Source organism: Dendrobates tinctorius, unplaced genomic scaffold, assembly GCF_039654945.1.
Source record: "Dendrobates tinctorius isolate UK_male_01 unplaced genomic scaffold, ASM3965494v1 ptg000140l, whole genome shotgun sequence".
Lineage (NCBI taxonomy): Eukaryota > Metazoa > Chordata > Amphibia > Anura > Dendrobatidae > Dendrobates > Dendrobates tinctorius.
In genome coordinates, this window is record NW_027361808.1 from 3460 (window position 1) to 30404 (window position 26945).

At 42.2% G+C, this 26945-nt stretch overlaps 1 protein-coding gene across 1 annotated transcript in view; it reads left to right on the forward strand.

Moving 5' to 3' along the window:
* The first annotated feature begins 1112 nt into the window (after positions 1 to 1112).
* Positions 1113 to 26945, forward strand: part of LOC141049001 (polypeptide N-acetylgalactosaminyltransferase 2-like) — a 115160-nt gene continuing 89327 nt past the window's right edge. Inside the window, exon 1 of the mRNA XM_073545090.1 lies at positions 1113 to 1241. Coding sequence (XP_073401191.1) covers positions 1113 to 1241 — 129 coding nt within the window. The remainder of the gene's footprint in view (positions 1242 to 26945) is intronic.

Below are 26945 nucleotides of genomic sequence, written 5' to 3' on the forward strand. Positions count from 1 at the left end.
TGTGAGAGAACTGAGAGCAGTAGAGAAAGCGCTGAAGGCAGCATCGACCCTTGTCCAAAATCATCATATACGTGTCTGCTCAGACAATATGACTACAGTGTCCTACATCCGTCACCAAGGAGGCACGAAATTTTCCAACCTAAAATTGATGGCTGCAAGAATCTTTTCTTGGGCAGAGAAACATCTGTCTATATCGGCAGTGCATCTAAGGGCGTCGGACAATGTGGAGGCAGACTTCCTCAGCAGGAGAGATGTTCATCCCGGGGAATGGAGCCTAGACTAAACAGTCTTTTTGTCTCTGGTCTCAAGATGGGGACATCCCGAGGTGGACCTCTTTGCCAGTGGTCAAAATACGAAGGTGGAAACATTTTTCTCCCTCAGCCCCACCGACGGAGCGTGGAAAATAGTTGCCTTCTCCCATCCTTGTCACTTCAATCTAGCCTACGTATACCCTCCAGTTCCCATGATAGCGAGAACACTACAGAAGATACGGGCAGAACAAAGTCAACACAATCTCTTGGTGGCTCCCTTGTGGCCAGGGAGAAGCTGGTACGGAGCCCTACGAAACATGGCTCAGGAAGGTCCAATACTTCTACCCCAGAGAGCCAATCTTTTTCACCAAGGCCCTCTACTGCACCCAGACCCGCACAAAATGAACCTGGCGGCCTGGTTACTGAAGCCAGAATCCTAAAGGCTAGATGCCTATCTGAAAAAGTAATTCAAACCCTACAAAAGAGTAGGAAACCAGTGACTAACGCCCTTTATGGTAAGGTCTGGAAGAAGTTCTCATCTCGGTGCTCCCCAAATTTTCCAGATCCCTTCCATCCTAATAATGAACAAATCTTAGAATTCCTTCAGGACCGGCTGGATCTGGGACTCACACCTAGCACTTTAAAGGTGCATGTTTCAGCCCTTAGCTCATTCTACAACCAGGACTTTGCAAGTCATCGGTGGGTCAAACGATTCATGACCTCAGCGTATAGGATCCGTCCCTGACTCCGTAGCCAGAAACCCCCCCCCCCCGGGACTTGAACCTAGTTCTCAGGGGCCTGACCAGTGAACCATTTGAACCACTGTCTTCCACAACTCTGAAAAACCTAATGCTAAAAACCATGTTCCTAGTAGCAATTACTACCGCAAGACGCATAGGGGAATTGCAGGCCCTGTCAGTACAGAAGCCATATTTAACTATCATGGAGGATAGCATCATCCTGCGATTAGATCCCTCTTTTATGCCTAAGGTAGTCTCGAACTTTCATAGGGTCCAGGACATTGTATTGCCTTCCTTCTGTCCAAACCCCTCCAACACGAAAGAAGTGTTCCACACCCTCGATGTCCACAGAGTAGTTCTCTTCTATCGAGAGCAGACGGAGAGTTGGAGGATTGACCAAAATTTATTCATTCAGTTTTCAGGTCGAAATAAAGGCAAAAAGGCGGCAAAAAATACAATTGCCAATTGGATCAAGCAAGCGATAAACCTTGCCTCCTCGTCACAGAACGTTCCCCCTCCTACATCAAGAGCCCACTCTACTCGTTCAGTAGCAACATCGTGGGCAGAAAGAGGGAACGCATCTTCGGAGCAGATATGCAGAGCCGCCACCTGGTCGTCTGTACATACAGTCACCAGACATTATAGACTAAATTTCAACAGGGATTTAACGTTTGGCAGAAGTGTTCTGCAGCTGTTATCCCTCCCTAAGAAATTAGTTGTTGGTATTCCTCCGATACTGCTTTCGTGGAAGGTGACTAGAGAAAATAGAATTAGTCTTACCGGTAATTCGGTTTCTAGGAACCTTCCACGACAGCACTAATTTCCCTCCCTATCTGATATTCTACTGGATGATTCCTGCACTTTGGTGGTAACTATACATGCTAGTGTGTACAGAAAAAACACTGGAGGTAGTAGGAAGGGGAGGGTTATTTAACCTCTTAAGCATTTCTTGTCCCCCATTAGGGCCGGGAGACATCCTCCGATACTGCTGTCGTGGAAGGTTCTTAGAAACTAAATTACCGGTAAGACTGATTCTATTTTTTACATTTTAAAAATTACAAAGAAAAATGGTCTGATGCAAAAGTTTTGTCACCCTTGGAGATTTGTGTGCTTAGCTAACTTTGACCAAAATTTCATACCTTAATTGCCGTATATACTTGAGTATGAGCCGAGTATAAGCCGAGGCCCCTAATTTTGCCACAAAAAAACTGGGAAAACTTATTTGCTAGAGTATAAGCCTAGGGTGGAAAATGAGCAGCTACTGGTAAATTTCAAAAATAGATACCAATAAAAGTAAAGTTAATTGAGACATCAGTAGGTTAAATGTTTTTGAATATCCATATTGAATCGGGAGCCCCATATAACGCTCCATACAGTTCATGATGGGCCTCATAAGATGTGCCATACAAAATATGCCCCATATGATGCTGCACAAAGGTTAATAATGGCCCCATAATATGCCCCATATGCTGTTCCATAAAGGTTGATTGCTCCATAAGAAGCCCCATATAATGCATAAAGGTTATGGCCCCATAAGATGCTCCATAGAATATGCCCCATATGCTGCTGCAAATTAAAAAGACATACTCCTCTCTTGTTGCTGGGGGCCAGGTGCCGGTGTTCTGAGCAGGTGGGGACACCGGCGTGCTATGAGGGCCAAGTGCCGGTGTCGCTGCTGGCTCAGGGCCCTGGCACTTATGATATTCACCTGTCCCCGTTCCATCACTGAGAGCCGCTCTGTTTTCGAGGTCTCTGCAGTGACGTTCAGGCAGAGGGCGCGCACTAAGTACGTCATTGGGCCCTCTGACCTGAACGTCACAGCCAGAGGATGCGGACGACAGAGCGGCGGTGAAACGGGGACAGGTGAATATCACATATGCTCCCCTGTCATACTCGTCCCCTCCTGGCGCATCTCTGCATTCCCTGCTTCTCCGATGGCGGCAGCTCCATCCAGTGTTCAGCGGTCACTTGGTACCAGGGCTGTGGAGTCGGAGTCGTGGAGTCGGAGTTAGTTTTGGTTGGAGTCGGTAGAAATGTACCGACTCCGACTCCAGCTTTAAAAAAAAATGTATTAATATTTCATAATTGAACTTTCATATGAATTTTATAAATGTTAATCAAATATATATGTTCTATCAAACTAAGAACAACAGTGATAAGCAGTTCTGCTGGAGATAGAGACATTTCTTACTTCTTGTGTGTCACTGTTCTCCACTGCCCTTATCTAATCTTATACTTGGTTAACCTCATGCTGCCCCAACCCCCCTACTTACAATGTATGAAACTGAAAGTGAAAATGTGTTGCAAATTCTTAGTAGTAAAGCTCCTCCTCTAGACTAGATCATACTAGGTGTGCGTCTTCCAAGCATCTCACAGCTGCCTGCTACTCAGAAGAGGAAGACTGTAAGAAGTATTATCCTTTCAACAAACTTTGCATCCGTTAACTGTGAGTACATGAGGAATAATAACAGTATTACTGACCACTATATCAGTTGTACGACCTGGCAATAATTTTGTACAATTGTTTTTAGGAAAAACAATTGTCATTTGGATTGTGAATGCAGAATTAAAAACCTGAGAATGTCAAAGAAGCATCACATTAAATCAGCTGTATTTGAACATTTCACCATCACTCAAGATAGAAAACATTGTCTGTCAGTGTATGACAAATGATCCAGATGAAAACAAATGCTGTGAAGCCAAGATGAGTGCATATTCAGGCAAAGATAAAAATGCTCCTACCAGAGCTTCTAATCTAAAGAGACATTTACAGCGCTTTCATCCAGAAGTACTGAAAGCAGTGGATGAGAAAGACTGCATCCAAACCAATGAACCAGTGCCCAGCTCTTCCAGCCAAACAAAGGAGCAGAGAACTTTGCAGCCATCAGTTGCAAGATATTTTGTCAGTGACAAAGTTACTGTGACAATGACAGTAGATACATTTAAAAAACAGATCATAGAGCTTATTGTAAAGGATAGTGTGCCTATTTCATTATTTTCACGACCAGCTTTTATGTGTCTGAATGGGGAAATGGGCCCGCAAGCTTGGTGTTTCTCTGGAGAGAGAGAGTATTAGAAAATTAGTAATCGAAGAGGCTTTTAAACAAAAGGAAGAACTTAAAAAAACTCTCAAGGGACGCTTTCTGTTTCTTAAAATGGATGCCTGCACACGTCACAGAGTGAACTATTTTGCCATCAATGTCCGATTTGTTTGTGACAAAAATGAAATAGTTACCAAGACATTGGCAGTAAAAGACACCAAAGCTCATCACACCAGTGAGTTTCTCCAGGTCTTGGTGGAAAAGGTTCTGCAAGACTATGAACTTAAAAAAGAGCAAGTTCTTTCTGTCGTAACTGACAATGCTTCAAATATGATAAGTACTATTAAGCTAATGAATGAGAGTAATGATGGTGACCAGCAGCTAGAAGAACATTCTGGGTCCACAGACACAGAAATGTTTGAAATAGAGGAACACAGTATTGTAACTGAGGAGCAAACTGAAGTTGCTTCAGATGAACAGCAGCATGATAGTTTAGATGATCTTGTTGAAACTGTGTCAATATGTTCTTTCATTCATCACATGCGCTGTGTTGTGCATACGCTACAGCTGGCTATAAGAGACAGTCTGCAAGAAGGACATGCTTCTGCACTGATTGGCAAGGTGAGAAAATTGGCTACTGTTGCCAGAACCCCTAAAGTTGACTCAATTTTGAAGAGACGTGCTGGAAAAGGGGCAATTATTGATCAAGCCACACGATGGGGCAGTACTTAATGATTCAGCGCTTGGTTGAACTGAAAACCTTTCTTGTAGACATGGCTAACCCTCAACTGACGCTAAATGAAAGTCAGTGGAATCAGGTGACTGAGCTGGAAAAATTGCTAGAGCACCCATATACAGTGACTAAAAAATTACAAGCAGAGGACTTAACTCCAGGTATTTTCTTAAAGGAGTGGAAGAACCTGATGTTTCGCCTGTCCCAAAGAGGAGGGTTAATTGCAAGTGGCATTGCTACATCAATGAAACGGAGAGAGGAGCTACTATTAAAAAATAACATTCTTTTGGCAGCTGTTTATGTAGACCCAATGCATCGGATTCTTCTAGATGATCAACAGCTAAGTAAAGGAAAAGAAGCTCTGTTTGAAATAGCAGTAAGGATGAAAGGGTTGCAGAACAGTCAGGAGGAACAAGAAGAATTTGGTCGTCCTGCCACATCTTCACCCTCATCATCAACTGATGAAGAATTTAATTTCGAAAAATATTTGGATCGCAAGGACCGTGCAAAGCGTTCCCGCATAGAAGAAGAGTCATCCCCATCAAGGAACACAGCCAGTACATTTCAGCAGAATTTTTCATGTGCACTAAAAGAAATTGAGAAATTTGACCGTTCATCAAAAATAACAGTGCAACAAGCGATTCCTCTGTATCCTGACATTGTCAGAGATGTTGCCCGAGTGGTTACTGCTTTGCCACCAACACAAGTTAGTGTAGAGAGGTTGTTCTCTGCTCTCAAAATAATTAGATCAGATTTGAGGGCATCCATGAAGGAGGATCTGACAGAGGCAATACTTTTTCTGAGGACAAATTTATAGATTTCTTCTTATTAACTGCATAAAAGTGTTTATTGCATATTTACTTACAGTTTAGAAAAGTTTATAAAAGTTATTTGCTATATTCTAATTGTATTCTAATAAATGTAGTTTTTGCTCTAAGTGGTCTGATTACTTATATGATGGTGAGAAACTGAATAAGCACGATGTTTAATATTTTACAACAGTAAATTTGTTGTTATGAATTGGCCATTTATGAAGGAGTCGGAGCCTGATAAAATCCAAGAGTCGGAGTCGCAACTGTGGCTTACCGACTCCACAGCCCTGCTTGGTACCGCTCATTAAAGTAATGAATATGCACATATTCATTACTTTAATGAGCGGTACCACGTGACCGCTGAACACAGGAAGAGCTGCGGCGCCGGAGACTATCTGAGAAGCAGGGACTGCAGAGACCGCGCCAGGAGGGGGTGAGTATCATCTGACAGCCATGCTCACCCGCCGACCCCCTGGTCTATGACTCGAGTATAAGCCGAGAGGGGGCACTTTCGGCCTTAAAAAAAAAAAAAAAAAAAAAAAAAAAAAAAGGGCTGAAATTCTCAGCTTATTCTCAAGTATATACGGTAGCCTCTTAGGGTTATGGCTTGTTCACCATCATCATTAGGAAAGGCCAGGTGATGCAGATTCCCTAGTTTAATAAAACTCACCTCATACAAAATGTGGCCTTTCCAAAAACCTGTCTGATGAACAAATGCACTACTAGCAGGATGCAGTAGGCCTCCACTAATAAAAGCAAGGGGCAGCACAGGTGCAAGCTACTGATAAAAGCAGCCTCCCCACACCTACCAGATTATGGAGGGGTTGGCTGTCTAGTAGAAAACAATGCAAACTAATAAGGCTTGCATAGGACGCCATTCACACAGATAAGTGAGATGCAATGTGTCTGGTTCACAACCTATTAGTGACACCCATAGTTTTATCAGGCGGGCTGTGCAGCACTATAATATGCACCACACAGTGACAGACCCCCTATTAAACCAAGCGAACAGAAAGGGGCCTAGCCACATACTGCAAAGCAATATAATAAAAAGTGCAAAAAATTAATGCATATGATAAATAAATTAAATGAGGTATTGGTTAATAATTTGGCCAAAATAGATAAGCTCGCAACCCATGTCAAGGATCCTCATACTTTTGATATTCGTGTTAGGACTTGCAAGTATGAGGATCCTTGATATGCATTGCGAGCTTATCTGCGGTGAAGCGGGGTCCCAGGGTCGCTGCTAAAGGAGGCAAGAGTGGAGCGTTGCTGCAGGCTGGGATGAGAGGGTGTTCCGATGTGCACCGCTACGGGTACTCGGTGATGCCGGGGGCTCTGCCGACATTCTGTGAAAGCCCAGAGCCTCCACTTACGTGGTTTACTGTGCAGTGGACGACGGGGAAAATGGCTGCCAGGGTATGTGCAGATGGAGATCTCGGGAGATGAGATCTCAGCGCAGCGCTGAGATATATATAGGCCCATTAAAGTACATTGAAATCTGAACAGGTCCCTAAAAACAGGTTTTGTAAATTTCTTGAAAATAAATAGAAATTGCTGCTAAAGATTTGACCCCTCTAACTTCCGAACATTAAATGATGTTTGAAAAATGATGCACATTTAAAGTAGACATATGGGAAATTTAATTTATTATTTTGTACAGCATGGCTAACTAGTTTAATGATATAAAGATTGAAAGTTTGAAAATTGTGAATTTTTCCAAATTTTCTGCAAAATTCCAGTATTTTTTACAAAGAAACGCTAAACATATTGACCTAAATTTACCACTAGCATAAAGTACAATGTGTTACGAAAAAAAAAAACACAAATTACCACATGAAGTGACTCTGGTCAGATTTATAAAATTTGGCCTGGTCATTAAGGGGTTAAACAGGAGCATTTCTGGTCCTGACTAGTAAAGCAGAAGATTGCTTAGTAGAAGCTATTGGTTAAGCTGAGCTCCTGGCGGGAATAGTGCATACACCGCTCCTGTGCCCGCATCGTCGTCATTATGCACTGGTATGTCATGTTGGCAGGTTGCTGTTTTCCGGTCTATCAAAGAATAAGGTTACTGAAACCCATCTATTAAATGATGTACAGAAAAAAATCAAAATGCCAGAATTGCTGCTTTTTGGTTGCTTTTCATAAATGAAATAAAAAGCGAATAAATCCTATATGTACCGCAAAATGGTATCAATCAGCTTAGTATGGAAGAAGCAAGACCTCGCCCAACTCCATGGACACAATAGAAAAAGTTCTAAATCTCAAAAAATGGTGACAGATGAAATGATTTTAATTATTTTTCATCCATTAAAAAGAAAAAACTGAGCAAGTTTAGTATTGCTGTAATCATACTGACCTGGAGAATCAAGATCAAGTTGCCAGATCACGGTCACTGCATCCTGAACACTATAGAAACAATGGCGGAATTACTTTTTTTTTTTTTTTTTTTTTTTTCCCCCCACAACTGATGGTGTCATTCAACTGACCAACTTCCTCCACAACACAAGCACATGCGTGGTGGCGGCTAGTTAACTAGAATGCGCTATGCCAGTCTTAGGCCTGGTGCCCACGATCCAGAACTAGCAGCGATTTGGATGCAGTGTCCAAAGCGCTGCCCTCTATTAAACGCAGGTAAATTCGCATGAGCCAGGTGGATCTACTGCATTCAGTACATTTCTACTGATGTCATTTCTCTTGAAATTGACATGCTGCAGTCTGGAAAGACGCGCCACATTTCAGTATCCGCAGGTAAGCCGCAGGCGTCTGTGGATGCACAGTGGACATGGAATTTCTTGAGATCCCAACCACTATGCTGTTACAGCTGGTCACTGCGGGGTTTGACTCTGTTTAAAAACACAGCATCAAACGCACAGCAACTCGGGATCGTGGGCACATACCTTTACTGGATCAGCCCCATATTGTTTTTCATGCTGAAAAGCTTATGGTCTGTCAACTTTTTGTTTGAATTGTTAACAAAAAATGAATATTTGTGAAAAAAATTAAGTGCATATGTATGAAGGATTCCAATTTAGAGTAACTAACCAATTGGTATTCTTATTATATGGGTTTTTCTGTTAATTGCAAGCAGACTGTTGGTAATCCGGGTCCTGAGACTCCTGCTCAGAAGACAGTAGTGCGCAGCTGCTTATTCTGGTTGCACACACAATTGAGTATGGATGCAATAGGAAGCCTCGGCACCTGTACTTCGATCTGAGTGGGCTCTCCTCCAGAGGGTGTGTCCGTCTCACCGAACAGTGGTGGGTCCTAGTTGGGGGCCTGGGTCCTATCTGCCTGCTAGTATTTTTTATTTGATTTTGTACTCCTAATTACAAACATTTAGTTACTCTTTAAGTGTAAAGGCCCCATCACACATAGCGATCTCGGTAGCGAGATCGCTGCTGAGTCACAAATTTTGTGACACAACAGCGATCTCACCAGCGAGATTGCTGTGTGTGACAGCGATCAGCGACCGGCCCCCCTGCCGGGATCGCTGCAGGAAAGGCCAGGACTTTTTTTTTTTGGTCGCTTGTGCAAAAATAAAAATTAACTATTTTTGTACTGTTGTCTTTTTGTTCATTCTACCTTCCAAAAATCGGAATAAGGCTCTGCTAACATTTATCCTGCGCTCTGTGCTGAGTGCTTACATCAGGGTTTCTGTGTAAATTCCCCAAAACCGGGATTTGGACAAAATCTTGGACGAAACCACTCACTAATGAGGCAGATGGTATCATTTTGGACCAGTCTTTGTTACAGCAGTGTCCCATCATTTTAGGCATCTTTTTAGCACACAAATGTGGACAACTACAGATCTGTGCATGTCTAAAAAGTTGAATACCACTGGAGCAGACGCTAGACAGTGTCTCCATCTGCCTCTTAGTGGGTGGTTCAGTTGGGGGTTAAGTCTGAGTCGCATATTTGTGGGATTTACACAGAAACCCTGAGGAAAGTGCTCAGCAAAAGAATGTGATCAGCTTTATTCTGGAAGCAATTGAAAAATATTATGTACCCCAAAATGTTAACAATAAAAATACAAATTTCTTCTGCACAAAACCAGCCCCCACTCAAGTTCATATTCTGTCACTGAAACTATAGGAGGTTCCCACATTACTGCTGAACAAAGACTCTGGAAAGCGACATGGCTTAACCCCCCCCAAATAAAGTCCAGTCCACTCTGCACTCCCAAATCCTCCCCTCCTTCTGAGCTCCACTGTACTTAAACCACAGTAAGCGGCCACGTTTGGCATTATTGTAATGGAGAGAAGACACTTAATTTACAGGGGCGTATCACTAGAAGCACATGTTGGGCACACTCTATGGGGGCACTACATTATATAGGGGCTCTACACTGTATGGGTACTAGACGGACAGATATCCAGTTCTCCAGAAAAAAAGCCTGACGCGGATGTTAGAAAATAGTCATTCAGTGAGAGATGCAGTTTCTACAATGAGGTCACTTTTGGGGTTTTTCTGCTATTCTGGCACCTTTTGGGCTACACAAATGACGCCTGTAAACTATTCTAGCAAAATCTGTGCTCCAAAGGCCAAATAGTGCACCTTCATTCTCAGCCCTAACGTGTGGCCGAACAGTAATTTCTGACCACATATGGGACTGCACCGTGTTCAGGAGAAATTGTGCTGAAAATTGTAGGGTCTAGTTTTACCTAATAACCCTTGTGTACGTGGTGATAAATTTGCAGCAGATACAAAGTGACATGTCTACGACTAAAACGTCATATTTCCACGTCTCAATGTTATAAAATTTTGTGAGGGACCTATGGGTTCAAAATACCTACTACGCCCCTAGATGAATCCCGTGAGGGATCTAGTTTCCAAAGTGGGGTCACTTGAGGGTGCTTTCTGTTGTTTTCACATGTCACGGCTCTTTAAATGTGATATGGCATTCACAATCTATCCCAGGCAAACAGTGCTTTTTCCTCTCTTAGCCCTGCCATGTGCCCAAGCAGAATTTTTGACCACATGTGGGGGTATAATTGCGTTCGGGACAAATTGCGTTAAAAATTGAGGTCCGTTTTCTCCTATTAGGCATTGTGAAAATTAAAAATTTGAGGCTAAAACAACATTTTATGAGGAAAAAATGAAAATTTTCAAAATGACCTAATGTTATGAAATTTTGTAAGATTGAGATTCTGGCTTGGCTTTTATCCTAAGTCATGTAACAAGGCTCGTTAAAGGGTCGACATTGACTTTTAGGATTGCTACTTCCAATAGGTAGCACTAGAGTTCTAGTCCTCTTCCTCTCTGAAGAGACAATTTGCATAATTAGCGAAATTCCGTGTAGTACGTGTTTGTTCAAAATGTCAGCAGAGCCCCCTCCTCCCAGCGGCACGCTGCATACCCCCTGCTACCCACCTGTGGCCTGCAGCATCACCCCACTCCTACCTCCTCCAGCAGCGACCATGGGACCCCGCTTCACCGCAGCCACCACCCCCATAAGCAATAAGATGCATGGATTATAAGAAGCACCACCATTTTATTTAAAAAAAAATCCTATTTTTCTCCTCAAAATTTGGGGTGAGCCTTCTAATCCGGAGCGTCTTATAATCCGCAAAATACGGTATTTTGTCGATCCAAGGTAGAGATGTGAGTGTCCAGGGAGAAAGGTCCCCTTCCAGTTTCAACCATTGCTTATATTCCAAAGACTCATGGTATTTAATTTTTTTTTTTTTAGATCGGGCAGACTAGTTTATTCTTGGAATAACACAAGATTTTAAAGCATCCTAGTTCCCTATACTCGTACAAACTTGCTTATAGCCTTGTTGAGACGGGAGAAAACTGTCTGAGAAATGCAGACAGAAGCTGTCTGGAATATATAAAGAAGTTTTGGCAAAATTTAAATTTTGATCACATTAATATGACCAAACCAGGACAAGAGTTTCAAGTTATAATTCATTCAATTTTGAAGTTTGTTCAAGGTTGGAGATACAAGTTAAACGATACACGTTCCATGTTCCTCAAAATTTGTGTACATAGGTACGTAATTGCGTCTTTCTGTCACTTAAAAGGAAAGTTAGAAATTGGTAGGTTCACTTTAAAAATAAAAAAATCTTTCATCAGGTTTTTGTGCCCCATACTGATATAATCTTTAACTCTAAGGGTCCTGTTCCACATAGCGACGCTCCAGCGATCCCGACAACGATACAACCTGGTAAGGATCGCTGGTACGTCGCTACATGGTCGCTAGCTAGTAAGCTGTCAAACAGGTAGAGCTACTCAACGACGTAGCAACGATTCAGCGATCCGTATAACGACCTTGGCGGTCGTTGGGACCTTGTCACACAGCAGCTATTCTGACGACTCAGACCTCGATAGGCGTGCTTCAGCGTTGCCTTTTCCACGCCCGTCTGCTCCGATTAGTGGCCACTACTGAGCTATCACTACGCGGTTTGCTTCAGCGTCCCTGTCTGAGTCGCTAGTGTGCTATTTATTTGTGGATCCACAGTCACTGACACGGGACACGCGATTATTCTAATTGTACATGTTAAATGTTATGATTGCATATAATTGATAGCTGACCTATAAAAGGAAACGCTACAAAGATCCTAATTTGAGACCACCAATCGGAGCTGAGATGGCGTTGAAAAGACCAAGCAAAATCACGCCTGTGTCCCTGAGTTCTGAGTCGACAAAGAGTTTGCTCGTCGTTGTTATGGAGTCAAACACAGCGATGCTTGCAGGCCAGCGGGACACCAACAATCAAAAAATGGCCTAGGACATTCGAGCATGATCAGCGATATCGCAGCGGGGGCCCGGTCACTGCTATGTGTCACACGTAGCGAGATCGCTGGCGCGTCACAAAACCTGTGTTTCAGCGATCTCACTAACAATCTCGCTATGTGTGACGTACCCTTAATTGTAAATTAATCCATACCTTCTTTTTAGCAATCCTTGTTTTTGTTTCAGATAAATCCCTTGTCTGTTTTTTATTCTAATGAGCTGCAAGTTCTACAAGGGGCTTGACCCTGCACTTTCAGCTCTCTGCCTCCTTTTTTTGCCCACTTCAGCCTACCTAGGTCATGGCCTGACAAGTCACTCTTCTTTGTCCTGCTTCCCACCCGAGATATCACACAATCGTCATCATTCTCAGGTGCAGAGCATACACAGAACGATTGACCGGCTGTCATGGTGTCCCGAGGACCATACTGTGCAGTGCCCTGGAAATGACGATGCTTGAGCAGAAGAGCAGGTCACTGAAAGAAGAGTAACTGATGAGAATCTGTTGGCAGCTGCCTGGGGAAGTGGCACAGTGACCCAGGAGCTCTAAGTGAAGGACCAAGCCTTCATGCACTTGCATCTCTTTAGTATCAAAGCGAGGCAAGAGATTTCTCTGAAACGGAAACTCAAATTGCTAAAACAAAGGTACAGATTTATTCAGCATCAGTGACTTGGCATAGATGTTAGATTGAGGTCCTAAAACCTGCTGACTGGTGCACTTTTAAGAAGTTTTATTGTGCTTAAAACATCCCATGGATTAATTAGTTCAATTAACCCCTTAATCCCATATGACGTACTATCCCGTCCATGTGCCCTCGGACATAATTCCCAGGGACGGCATAGTACTTCATAGCGATCAGCGGCGCCCACGTGGTGAGCGCCGCTGATCGCGGCTGGGTGTCAGCTGATCATCACAGCTGACACCCGGCATAATGTGTCAGGGGCGGTCACGGACCGCCCCTGACACGTTAACACCCTTGCACACCACGATCGTGTTTGTACCGGGGGTTAAAGGGAAGCATCGGCAGGGAGGGGGCTCCCTCCGTGCTTCCCTGAGCCCCCCACGGCAGCGCAATGTGCAGTGCTGCTGCGGGGGGCTCCTTCCCTACAGGCCCCCGAATCCAAGATGGCGACGGGGACCTTCGGGGGCTTGCAGGGAGCCGGCTTCCTCAGTGCCTGCATAGCGCAGGCACGAGGAAGCCTGCTGCACTGCCTGTGACAGATCGCTGATCTGTCACAGTGATCTGTGATGTGACAGATCAGCGATATGTCACAGGACAGTGATGTCCCACCTGGGACAATGTAATAAGGTTGGAAAAAAAAAAAAAAAATGTTTAAAATAATTTTAAAAAAATCGCCAAATAAATTAGAAAAAAAAAAATTACCCCAATAAATTCATTTTTTGGAAATAAAAAAAAAAAACAATAATAAAAGTACACATATTTGGTATCGCCACGTCCGTAACAACCTGCCCTATAAAACTGTCCCATTAGTTAACCCCTTTAGCGAACCCCTTAAAGAAATAAAAAACGAAGCAAAAAATGATTTATCATACCGCCGAACAAAAAGTGCAATAACGCGCGATCAAAAAGACGCATATAAATATCCATGGTACCGCTGAAAACGTCATCTTGTCCCGCAAAAAATGAGCCGCCATACAGCATCATCAGCGAAAAAATAAAAAAGATATAGCTCGCAGAATAAAGCAATGCAAAAATAATTATTTTTTTATATAAAATAGTTTTCATTGCATAAAACCGACAAAACAAAAAAAAGACCTAAATGAGGTATCGCTGTAACCGTACTGACCCGAAGAATAAAGCCGCTTTATCAATTTTATTGCACGTGGAACAGTGTAAACACACCCGCCCAAAAGAAATTCATGAAATGCTGGTATTTGTTCATTCTGTGTCCCAAAAATCGGAATAAAAAGCGATCAAAAAATGTCACGTGCCCGAAAATGGTACCAATAAAAACGACAACTCGTCACGCAAAAAATAAGACCTCACATGACTTGGTGGGTCAAAATACGGAAAAATTATAGCTCTCAATGTAAAAACCATTTTTACAATAAAAAGCGTCTTTTAGTGTGCGACAGCTGCCAAACATAAAAACCGCCATAAATAGTAAATCAAACCCCCCGTTATCACCCCCTTAGTTAGGGAAAAATAATAAAATTAAAAGAAAATGTATTTATTTCCATTTTCCCGTTAGGGTTAGGTCTAGGGTTAGGGGTGTGTTGGGGTTAGGGTTGGAGTTAGAATTGGGGGGTTTCCACTGTTTGGGCACATCAGGTGCTCTCCAAATGCAACATGGCGTCTGATCTCAATTCCAGCCAATTCTGAGTTGAAAAAGTCAAATGGTGGTCCTTCCCTTCCAAGCTCTGCCATGCACCCAAACAGTGTTTTACCCCCACATATGGGGTATCAGCCTACTCAGGACAAACTGCAAAACTACTTTTGGGGTCCAATTTCTCCTGTTACCCTTAGGAAAATAAAAAAATTGGCAAAAATATCATTTTTGTGGAGAAAAATGATTTTTTTTATTATCACGCCCGGGCGTTATAATCTTCTGTGAAGCACTTGGGGGTTCAAAGTGCTCACCACACAACTAGATAAGTTCCTTAGGGGGTCTAGTTTCCAAAATGGGGTCACTTGTGGGGGGTTTCCACTGTTTAGGTACATCAGGGGCTCTCCAAAAGCAACATGACACCCGCAGACCATTCCATCAAAGTCTGCATTCCAAAACGTCACTACTTCACTTCCGAGACCCGACGTGTGCCCATACAGTAGTTTTCTCCCACATATGGGGTATCGGCGTACTCAGGACAAATTGGACAACAACTTTTGGGGTCCAATTTCTCCTGGTACGCTTGGGAAAATAAAAAAATTGGTGACTAAAAGATCATGTTTGTGGAAAAAATACGATTTTTTTTTTTTTAATTTTCACGCCCGGGCGTTATAAACTTCTGTGAAGCACTGGAGGGGTCAAAGTGCTCACCACACATCTAGATAAATTCATTGGGGGGTCTAGTTTCCAAAATAGTGTCATTTGTGGGGGGTTTCCACTGTTTTGGTACATCAGGGGCTCTCCAAATGTGACATGGCGTCCGATCTGAATTCCAGCCAATTTTGCATTGAAAAAGTCAAACTGCGCTCCTTCCCTTCTGAACTCAGCCATGCGCCGAAACAGTGGTTCCCCCCCACATATCAGGTATCGGCGTACTCAGGACAAATTGCGCAATAAATTTTGCCATCCAATTTCTCCTGTTACCCTTGGTAAAATAAAAAAAAATTGAACCTGAAGTATTTTTTTTGTGAAAAAAAGTTAAATGTTCATTTTTTTTTTTTTTAAATATTCAAAAAATTCCTGTGACGCACCTAAAGAGTTAATAAGCTTCTTTGAATGTGGTTTTGAGCACCTTAAGGGGTGCAGTTTTTAGAATGGTGTCACTTTTGGGTATTTTCGATCATATAGACCCCTCAAAGTGGCTTCAAATGTGATGTGGTCCGTAAAAATAAAATGGTGTTGCAAAAATGAAAAATCGCTGGTCAATTTTTAACCTTTATAACTTCCTAACAAAAAAAAAATTTTGGTTCCAAAATTGTGCTGATGTAAAGTAAACATGTGAGAAATGTTACTTAGAAAGGTTTTTGCGTTCCGTATCTCTGTGATTTAAGGGCATAAAAATTATAAGTTGCAAAATTGCGAAATTTTCGCCAAATTTCCGTTTTTTTCACAAATAAACACAACTTTTTTAAATGAAATTTTACCACTAACGTGAAGTACAATATGTCACGAGAAAACAATGTCAGAATCATCCATGGAAGCGTTTCAGAGTTATTACCTCATAAAGGGACAGTGGTCAGAATTGTAAAAATTGGCCCGGTCATGAACGTGCAAACCACCCTTGGGGCTTAAGGGGTTAAGGTGCTATGACTGATATATCCACCATGGTTCAGAGTCCTCACCACACAGATGATGGTGACATTATATAGCTGGCACCTGCCTCTATCAGCAGTGATCGTCACACCCGCCAATCGCTGCTTTTCAACTGTTAAAGAGACCTTGGCAGCACTGTTTTGTAAAATAAAGACATCTCTGTAATGGGGCTATAATACAGGTTAAATAAATAACTTGGGTGAAGAAATCCACGTTGTGATTTTCCTGTAACCACCATTTGAAGATTTCTGATAACTTGTGCATTTGGTCTTTTCCTCCCTGTCTGGCCCTGACGTTGGGGTGACCATCAGCTTCTCTTCCATGTGATGGAATGAAGATGATTGATTGCTTTTTACAACAGTTGGGGGCTAGTGGAATTCCCCAGTGCCTGTTACTGGCCATTATAGAAGACCGTGATTTCTTCTTTAAACAGCAATACTGTTGTGTTACTCTACAGTTCTGTGAAAAGTGTTTGCTCCCTTCCTATTCTTTTGAATGTTTGAAACACTTAAATGTTTCAGATCATCAAGCAGATTTAAATATTAGACAAAGATAACACAAACAAAAAAAAAAGAAAAAGTTTTTAAATGAAGGTCTTTAGTAATAAAGGAAAAAGAAATCCAAACCTACAGGGCCCTGTGTGAAAAAGTGATTGTGAGTCCCCTTAAAACATAAATTAACTGTGGATTATCACATCTTTGGGAAGCGGAGTTCAAATTCCCTAGTCAAATTCCCTAGTCCCACACAGGCCTGATTACTGCCACACATGTTTACAATCAAGAAATCAATTTACTAGGACTTGCGTCACGGAGTTGCCACCGCAACAGTGAGGAGCCAGAAGACCACAGCGTCTGATTGCTCCTACTTCTGCTCTGAAAAGAAACTCTTCACCTTCTTTTTAAATGGTGTAAATTTATTTTGGGAGTACAGATGTTAATCGGCCGTGTTGGGAGCTCTGGGAATCTGGACTCTCAACTGAGCACGTTAGCCACTCCTATCCCCTTTATAATCTGGGTCCTAACTGACAAACATCATCAGAGCTAGTTTTTGCTGCATGTCTGGAAGGATAGAAGGTAGTGGTTATAGGAGAAGGCCTATAGTGGGTTTCTCAGTGACTGTTGCTTGGGTTTGTAAGTGTGATAATTCCCTTTCCTTCTCTTACTTTGGTTTTTCCCCATCCTCCACTCCTCGGTGCATTCCTCTGTTTATATGTGAGTGAATGTTTGTATGCCTGTTTGTCACGATCCCACCGCTGACACCGGTATGTCACGGACAGAGGGACGCGATGTACTGCCGACACACGGCCGTCACATGCACACGGGGGCTTATCTTAATTATCCCACCGCTGCCACCATGTGATAAAAAAAAAAACAGCAAGCTAGTCTTGCCCTAACAATTTATCGCAGGGGGGTTATTTTTGATGTCCCACCACTGCCAACAATATTTCACGAACTGCGGGGATTTATGTATATCCCACTTTTCAGTTCCACTTTGGCACTCGCAGCTCTCCGGAGCCCCCCCTTACCCTCAGGTCAGTCAGGGAACTACACCTGGGATAATTGGTCGCTGGCCAGCGGCTTCAATGAGGACTGACCACCCGGCACGCTGCTGTGAGGGAATTATAAAATGCTCTGGCCCAGCCCACCCAATCTAATATATAAAGCTCAAAGTGTGTGTGTGTGTGTGTGTGTATATGTGTGTATGTCCGGGATAGGCATCCGCACCGTCGCAGCTAGAGCCACAAAATTTGGCACAGTCACACTTATGGACCCCGAGAGCGTCCTAAGCTATGTTGTGAGGTGAAATTTTAACCCCACGCGTTCCAATTCACCAATTTTGCCCCTATCTACATACTGGGGGAAAAAGTGTGTGCGCATCAAGCCCCGCCCCTCATTGTGATGTCACAATGCCCCTATTTGCATACTGGGGAAGCAGTGTGTGCATATCAAGCCCCGCCCCTCATTATGATGTCACAATGGTTGCCATGGCGACGCTGATGTCATCAAAGGTTGCAAGCCCTGCCGCCGCTCATTATGATGTCATAATGGTTGACTATGGAATGGAGGATGTGTGATGAGTATATGGGCACCGAACTATGGGATGGAGGATATGTATGATGGGTATATGGGAACGGGACTATGGGATGGAGGATGGGTATATGGGCACTGGACTATGGGATGGAGGATATGTATGACGGGTATATGGGCACGGGACTATGGGATGGCGGATATGTATATGGGCACGGGACTGTGGGATGGAGGATGTGTGATGGTTATATGGGCACTGGACTATGGGACGGAGGATATGTTTGACGGGTATATGGGCACGGGACTAAGGGATGGCGGATATGTATATGGGCACGGGACTATGGGATGGAGGATGTGTGATGGGTATATGGGCACTGGACTATAGGATGGAGGATATGTATGACGGGTATATGGGCACGGGACTATGAGATGGCGGATATGTATGATGGGTATATGGGCACGGGACTATGGGATGGAGGATATGTATGATGGGTATATGGGCATGGGACTATGAGATGAAGGATGTGTGGGTATATGGGCACTCGACTATGGGATGGTGAATATGTATGATGGGGCATGGGACTATGGGATGGAGAATATTTATGATGGGTATATGAGCATGGGACTGTGGGATGGAGAATATGTATGATGGGTATATGGGCATGGGACTATGGGATGGAGAATATGTATGATGGGTATATGGGCACGGGACTATGGGATGGAGGATGTGTGATGGGTATATGGGCACGGGACTATGGGATGGAGGATATGTATGATGGGTATATGGGCATGGGACTATGAGATGAAGGATGTGTGATGGGTATATGGGCACTCGACTATGGGATGGCGAATATGTATGATGGGTATATGGGCATGGGACTATGGGATGGAGAATATGTATGATGGGTATATGGGCATGGGACTATGGGATGGAAAATGTGTGATGGGTATATGGGCACTCGACTATGGGATGGAGGATATGTATGATGGGTATATGGGCACGGGACTATGTGATGGAGGATAATTATAATTTGCTATAACTAATCACAGTTAGTTACTATGCCTGGGCAGCTCCGGGCTGTTCAGCTAGTTAGCTTATAAAATCCCTTTCCGTCAAAGTCAGCAGTACCCGGGTCCCAGACCATACGTCGCCGCCACCAGCTCCAGATTTCTCTGATTAATATTTAAACTTAATAGAGGGGTTCAAAGCCAACCCAAATCAGTAGCATAATTACCTTAAAAGCACATAAATTTGTTTTTAGAGCATGAAGACAGACTAATAAAGTTATAATTTATTCCCAAAATACGGGCAGTGTTTACAGAGATAAAAAGATCTTACAAAGTTGAGACATTAGATATGTACAATGCAAATATAAAATAAACAGGGTTAAAGGCAGAAATCAACACTTACATTTGCTTAGATGGTTTTAGGCTAACCATGTGGGGAGAAGGTGGAGCCAAACGTCTCCACTCATCCGAGTTCCTTTTGGCATGGAATCTCCAGCTCGAATCACCTCCCAACTGAGTGAGTGTGCTCTATAGTTCTGGGTCATGACATCATACAAGGGGCCGAGTTACTGGGGTCATCCCCTTTTCTCTAAGTTACACTTTTGGTTCTGAAACCTTCTTGGCTATATAACTGGGCTTGAGAACCTAGCAGGGTATCCCCAGACACATCATTCATCTTATATTGAAATTAGCTTTGTAATGACATCAAACACTAGCTATTTATTCCACTCTGTATAGGAGAACTCCATTTCTCTGGTTCTGTCGATACTATGATTTAGCAAGAACCTCTGTAGTGAAGCGCGATCGGTGCATGTTACCAATATGCAATTTTCATCTCTCTGTCGCGTATTGTTTCTGAGATCCGACCTCTTTAATATTTCCCATACTTATCCATGCACATGTTGCTTGAAACCAAAGAAATCCTTTCCTGGTTTATTAACATTCCTTGCAGTGAGGGGGGGAGTTGGCAGGAAGCAGCCAGAGACTGCTGTCTCATCTTACAAGTTGTGTTACACTGGTGTGGGTGAGGAAGGAGGGTCGCAGGTGCTGACAGGCAAAAGTCTCATCTGTAGTGTAGAGAATGGAAGATTCTGGAATGTTCCGGAGAAGTCATATCTTACATTATCGTTACACTGGTGTTTTCAGTTGCCCCTGTTCGTGTTGCCTTGTTCGTCTCGTTGGTATACTGCAGTGCATAGCTGCTCTCCGCTTCCCTGGGTGGGGAAGGGTACAGACGGAGGGCAGATACAAGACATAAGGCCAAGGTACGTGGCCCTGGCATCTTCACCTTCAGAAGTAACCCAGGGAATAGGGCAAGCTAGGGCACCCCCTAGCGTAGGGGGACGGGGAAGGAGACAACCTGCCTGGCAATGTGAAGTAGACTAAAAGATGCTTAAAAGCTAGATATCATGCGATCCAAATAATTCTGGATCACATGAGAAACAAAGTAATTGAGATCTATCAGTTTGGAAAAGGTAATAAAGCCAAATCTAAAGCTTTGGCACTCCAGCAAACCACAGTGAGAGCAATGATCCACAAATGGCAAAAACATGGAACAGTGGGGTACCTTCCCAAGAGTGGCCAGCTGAGCAAAATTACCTTGAACGCAGCGACGACTCATGCAAGAGATCATAAAAGACCCCACAACAACATCCAAATAAGTGCCTCACTTGCCTCAGTTAAGGCCAGTGTTCATGACTCTACCATAAGAAAGTGACTGGGCAAAAAGGCCTGCATGGCAGAGTTCCAAAGCGGAAACCACTGCTGAGCACTAATAACATAAAGGCTCGTCTTAGTTTTGCCAGAAAACATCTTGATGATCCCAAAGACTTTTGGGAGAATGCTTTTTGGACTGATAAGACAAAATGTGATTATTTTGGAAGGTGTATGTCCCATTACATCTGGTGTAAAAGTAACACAGCATTTCAGAAAAAGAACATCATAGCAACAGTAAAATAGGGTGGTGGTAGTGTGATGGTCTGGGGCTGTTTTGCTGTTTCAGGACCTGGAAGACTTGCTGTGGTAAATGGAACCATAAATTCTGCTGTCTACTTAAATCCTGAAGGGGAATGTCTGGCCGTCTGTTCTTGACCTCAAGCTGAAGGGCACTTGGTTTATGCAGCAGGACAATCATCCAAAACACACCAGCAAGTCCACTTCTGAATCGCTTATGAAAAACCAACTTAAGACTTTGGCGTGTCCTACTGAAAGTCCTGACCTTAATCTGATTGAGATGCTGGGGCATGATCTTAAAAAGGTGGTTCATACTCTGAAACCCTCCAATGTGATGTGGCTGAATTCAATAACAATTCTGCAAAGATGAGTGGGCCAAAATTCCTTCAGAGCGTTGTAAAAGACTCCCTTGCAATTTTTTTCCTATTTTCCTGTACACCATATGATAAAATGGATGGTGTTAATAAAAAGTACAACTGATTCTATTAACACCAAGCCCTCATGTGGCTTTATCAGCGGGAAAATAAAAAGTTATGCTCTTGGTAGAAGGTGAGAGAAAAATGCAAGCACAAAAATGAAAAAATACTCTTTAAACCCTTTATGACATTTAATTTAACTGTACATCATGATCGGGAAGGGATTACTGAATAATGATGTTCAGTACACCAATCGGGCACATAAGCCTGCATGATCGCCGCCAGGAGCTCGGGGTGTCACAGCCATGGGTGGCATCTGCACTGCACATGGCTTTTTAACAGCCTGAGGGTATGTGCACACGGTGCAGATTCTGCTGCCGATCCGCAGTGTTTCTGCAGCTGTGGGTCCGCAGCAGATTTTGCTGCGTTGTACAGTACCTTTATTTCCTATGGAAATTAAAAAACGCTGTGCACATGCTGCTGTTTTTCCTCGCGGTTTTGCTGCAGTTTACAGTCCGCAGCATGTCAATTGTTTGGTGCAGAAATGCTGCAGTTTTACAGCTCATCCATTATGAGGTGTAAAACCACAGATAAACCGCAGGACTTTTGTCCTGCGGTTTTCGCTACAAAATCCGCACACCAAGAAAACTACGTGTGCACATAGCCTAAATCCTGTAATCATGTATGATCACTGCATTTAGAAGGCTAGGAGAGAGAGCCAGCTGACAGCACCCCACCATACTGCCGATGGTTGTCATGTCAATGGGTCCTCTGGGTCTGCAAGCTGTTCAAGCATTTCAGTACAGGTGCATTCAATGCATTATAGCAGTGATCAGAGTATTAAAATGGAAAGTCACATAGAGGGTTTAACTAAAGAAGTAAAAATAAAGTTAAAGCAAATTGTAAACATATTTAAAAATCGGAATATAAAGAACAAAAAAAGAAAAATATATATCAATAAATATGTATATTTATATAAAAGCAAACATAAAGTGCATGTTTGGTATCACCAAATCCAGATGGACCCAAACTTTAAAACTGTCACACTAGTTAACCCCTTCAGTGAATGATGTTAAAAACATGAGTTTAAAGTTGTAAAACTATGCTTTCATCCTACTGCCTTAACAAAAGTGGAATAAAATGCGATCAAAAAAAAAGTCAAATATTAATAAAAATGGTATAGCTGAAAACATCAACTTGTCTCTGAAAAAAAAAACAAGTTGCCGTACAGCTCCATCAGCAGAGAAATAGAAAAGTTATAGCTCTCAGAATAAGGTCATACAAAAAATTTTCTATAATTTTTTTTTTTTTTTATAGGAAAAGCAGCCGACCATAAAACAAATGATTTGAATGTGGTTTCACTGTACGGACCAGAAGAATAAAGCTGTCTGATCACATTTGCCACATGGCGAGCGGCATAAAAAAATAAATAAAAATCATGAATTGCTGGTTTTTGCTAATATTGCCTCCCAAAAATAGGACTAGAAAACCATCAAAAAGTTATTTTTCTTAAAATGGTACCAATAAAAGCTTCAACTTATCCCGCAACAAATAAGCCCTCAAATGACTCTCAGCAAAAATATAAAGGTATAGTTTGCAAAATATGGCAATGCAAAAAAAAAACTTGTACAACAAAAAGCATTTTTAGTGTTTGATAGTAGCTAAACCTAAAAAGATAGAAATCTGATATTGCTATAAACGCACTGACCCGAAGAATAAAGACATATAATCACTTATACCGCACACAATCACCAGGGTGTGTAAACTTTTGATCAGGGTCATTTGGATGTTTTGGGTTGTCGTTATGATATAAAAAGAGAAAACACAGTAGTTTGACAACAAATGGCTTCACCCAACCCCTAACAATGAGTGGAGAAAAAGTTTTGGTGCTATCATTCACATTCTCTGAAAACAGGCCAAGAAAGGACAAAATTCTGCCTCGGTATGTAAACTTTTGAGCACAACTGTGTATATCCAGTTTGGTTTAGGCGACTCGTGGCCAATTTAGAGTAGCTGGCCTCTCTGAAAGAAGCGGTGACTGACATTTCAGCTGTGTGTAGTGTGTTACTGTTGTCTTTTTGGCTAACATGGTCTGTTGCAGACGGTTGTGAGCGTTGCTCCAGGCACACAGTGATAGACCACAGTTTTTCAGGGTGCAGTTCATTTTCTAGTTGCTCCAAATAAGGTTGTACAGGATAAGAAAATAGCATGGCCGTTTGATTCAAGAAAAATTGCTCATCCCTGGGATGTGTCTGGCATTGCATCTCGGCTCCATTTAAAATCTTGGTACTGTTTCTGAACACAAGTAGCCACATTTTTTTTAATCCTGCAAAGCACCTTGAAAAGGGAACAAAAATGCACAGTGTAGTTAGACTGCAATAAGTATAGTGACATCTTCTGGTCAAGGATGAGTATTGCACTCCTCAATAAACATCAAGTGAAGGTCTCTGCAGTCAAAAAACACAAGAATAGTGAAATACTAGAATACAAAAAGCATAAAGCAAACAATATTAGCAAGATTATATTAGTAGTTACTTTCCATTTTCCTTGTGACCAGAGGAGATGGGATTCATTGTGAAATGTTTCTGGTGTAAAAATCTGTTAAAATAACATTGTACAAATGGTTCTGATGTAACGCAGACATGAGGGGAATTTTATTAGTTTTTCTGTGGTATGACTATCTGGATTAAACGACTATGCAAATAAAGTCCGTGGAGCCTCATTTAAGAGTCTCAAACACGGGACTAGCCTGATCTTCCTCCAGGGAAGGACCCAGCCAAGGGGTGGCTCCTTTCGGAAACCACCATTACCACCATATTAAGTGGCCCTTTAAGTCACTATCCAGCTCTTTACGAGTTTACAGATCTGACAAGGGAAATACAAAGGTATTTCCCAGGGAGCAATGCACCTAGCATTTCACTGATTGAGCGCCTTTGCCGGCTGCTGCAGTGTTTTCTTTGACTGGTCTCCCTGAGGTCAGTGATTGTTTCGTGATATCTGGATTAAACGGATAATCATTCAAAGTTTGAAAATTGCATTTTTTTTTACATTTTTGTCAAATTTCTGATTTTTTTTTTTTTTATAATAAAAAGCACAAAACATATCAACCTAAATTCACCATTATCATAAAGTACAATCTGTCACAACAAAACAGTCTCCAGACGAATGGGATATGTTGAAGCGTTCTAGAGTTATCACCACATAAAATGACACTGGTCAGATTTCAAAAATTTGGCTCGGTCACGAAGGGGTTATATATTTTTTTTTTATAGTGTGTACTGTATATAAAAGTAAACTTTTTTTTTTTTTTTTTTGATCACTGTCTTTGGCATAATACTCGTTTTGTTCTTTGTATTGATGCAGTATAAAACTAGCGATTTATTGTTTGTTTTTATTTTTTTTTTCTTCCATTTGCTTGTTTTTGTCTCTATTCTAGTCTGTACTCCTTTAATAAGAAATATAAACACAGAAATGTACAGTTAGGTCCAGAAATATTTGGTAGTGACCAAATCTTTGTGATTTGCGCTATGCATGACTGCATGACACTATTTTAATATAAAATGAAACAACGGAGATGCAATTGAAGTGGAGACTTTCAGGTTGAATTAAAGGAATTTAGCAAAAATATTCTACGAAACCTTTCTGAATTGTAACACTTTTTCTACAAACCTCCTCATTTTAGCAACTCAAAAATAATTTGACAAATTAACATAAATAAAATGTTCATTTTTTAATGCCTTGTAGAGAATCCTTTGCAGTCAATGAAGGCTCGAAGCCACGGACTTCGCAAAACGCTGGGTTTTCTCTTTTGTGAAGCTTTTAATGCAGCTGACTTTACCTACTTGTGTGTGGGTCTTTCTGCCTTAGTTTTGTCTTAAGCATCTAAAATGATGCTCAATGGGATTGGGATTTGGTGATTGACTCGGCCACTGCTGAATATTCCACTTCTTTGCCTTAAACTCCTTGGTTGCATTCACAGTATGTTTTGGGTCATTGCCCATCCAGTCAACCTTGCTGCATTTGGTTGAATCTGAGCAGAAAGTATCCGCCGTGTATACTTAAGATTTCATCCGGCTGCTCTGTCTTCAGTCACATCATCAACAAACACTAGTGACCCAGTGCCATTGGAAACCATGCATGCCCCTGTCATCACACTGCCTCCGCCATGTTTTACAGAAGATGTAATGTGCTGTTCCAAGTTTTCTCCATGCTTGCTCCTTCGCATCATTCTGTTATAGGTTGATCATCGTGTCATCTGTCCAAAGAAGGCTTTTCTAGAACTGAGCTGGCTTCTTTAGATGTTTTCTGGCAAAGTCTATTCTCGCCTTTTCTATTTTTAAGAGTTTGAATCTTGTGGTGAACCCTAGGTTTTTTTCTCTCATGAAGTCTTTTTTTATTGTAAACTTAGATACTAAAACACCAACTTCCTGGAGAATGTTTTTCACCATGGAAAGGATTCTGCAATCATCCTCCACTATTGTCTTCCGTTTACGTCCACGCCGTTTTGCGTTTGAAATCTCACCAGTGCGCTCTTTCTATTGCAGAATGTACCAAACTGTTGATTTGACCACTCTTTAGATATCTTTAGACATCTCTTTGATGGATTTCTTTTTTCTTTTTTTCAGCCTAATGATGACGATGGTCTGTTTATCTTCCATTGAGTCCTCCTTTGACTGTATATGAATAAAAATCCTGAAAAGAGGGGTTAAATCAATAAGATTTACCACTAAAAGGGTATACTCCAAATAGGACTATATACACAAAAGAAAAAGGAGTACAAATTACCCATAAATTAATAAATTTTGTTATTTTTTATCACAATAGACATCATCCAAAGTTGAAAAATGTTTAAAATTATTACATAAAGAAGAATATTAAAGTGAAGGACACATGACAATATTCCATTTAGTATGTGAATACCCTCAAATTAATGAAGTTGTCCACAACTTGATCTGATACTACTTCTAGGCCCCCATTTAATAAAGCTTATACTCTCCTCCAGTGCCAGCTCCGTTCCCACGGTGTCGGCACTCTGTCTTCCGGGGCCCCCGTGTTGTTTTTGTGACTTGTTGCGCCAGCTCCCAATCAGCGCTGGCATCAGTGTCCTCACCTCCTGTCGAATTGAGCAGGAAGAGGAAGTCTGAGATTAGCTGCAGCCCGGACCTCCTCTTCATGTTCGATTTGCCCAAGGGGGGGGGGGGGGACAGTGACGTGCGTGCTGATTGGGAGCCGGGGTCACATGTCACAACAACCACATGCAAGCCCCAGGGCTGCGAGTGCCGACACC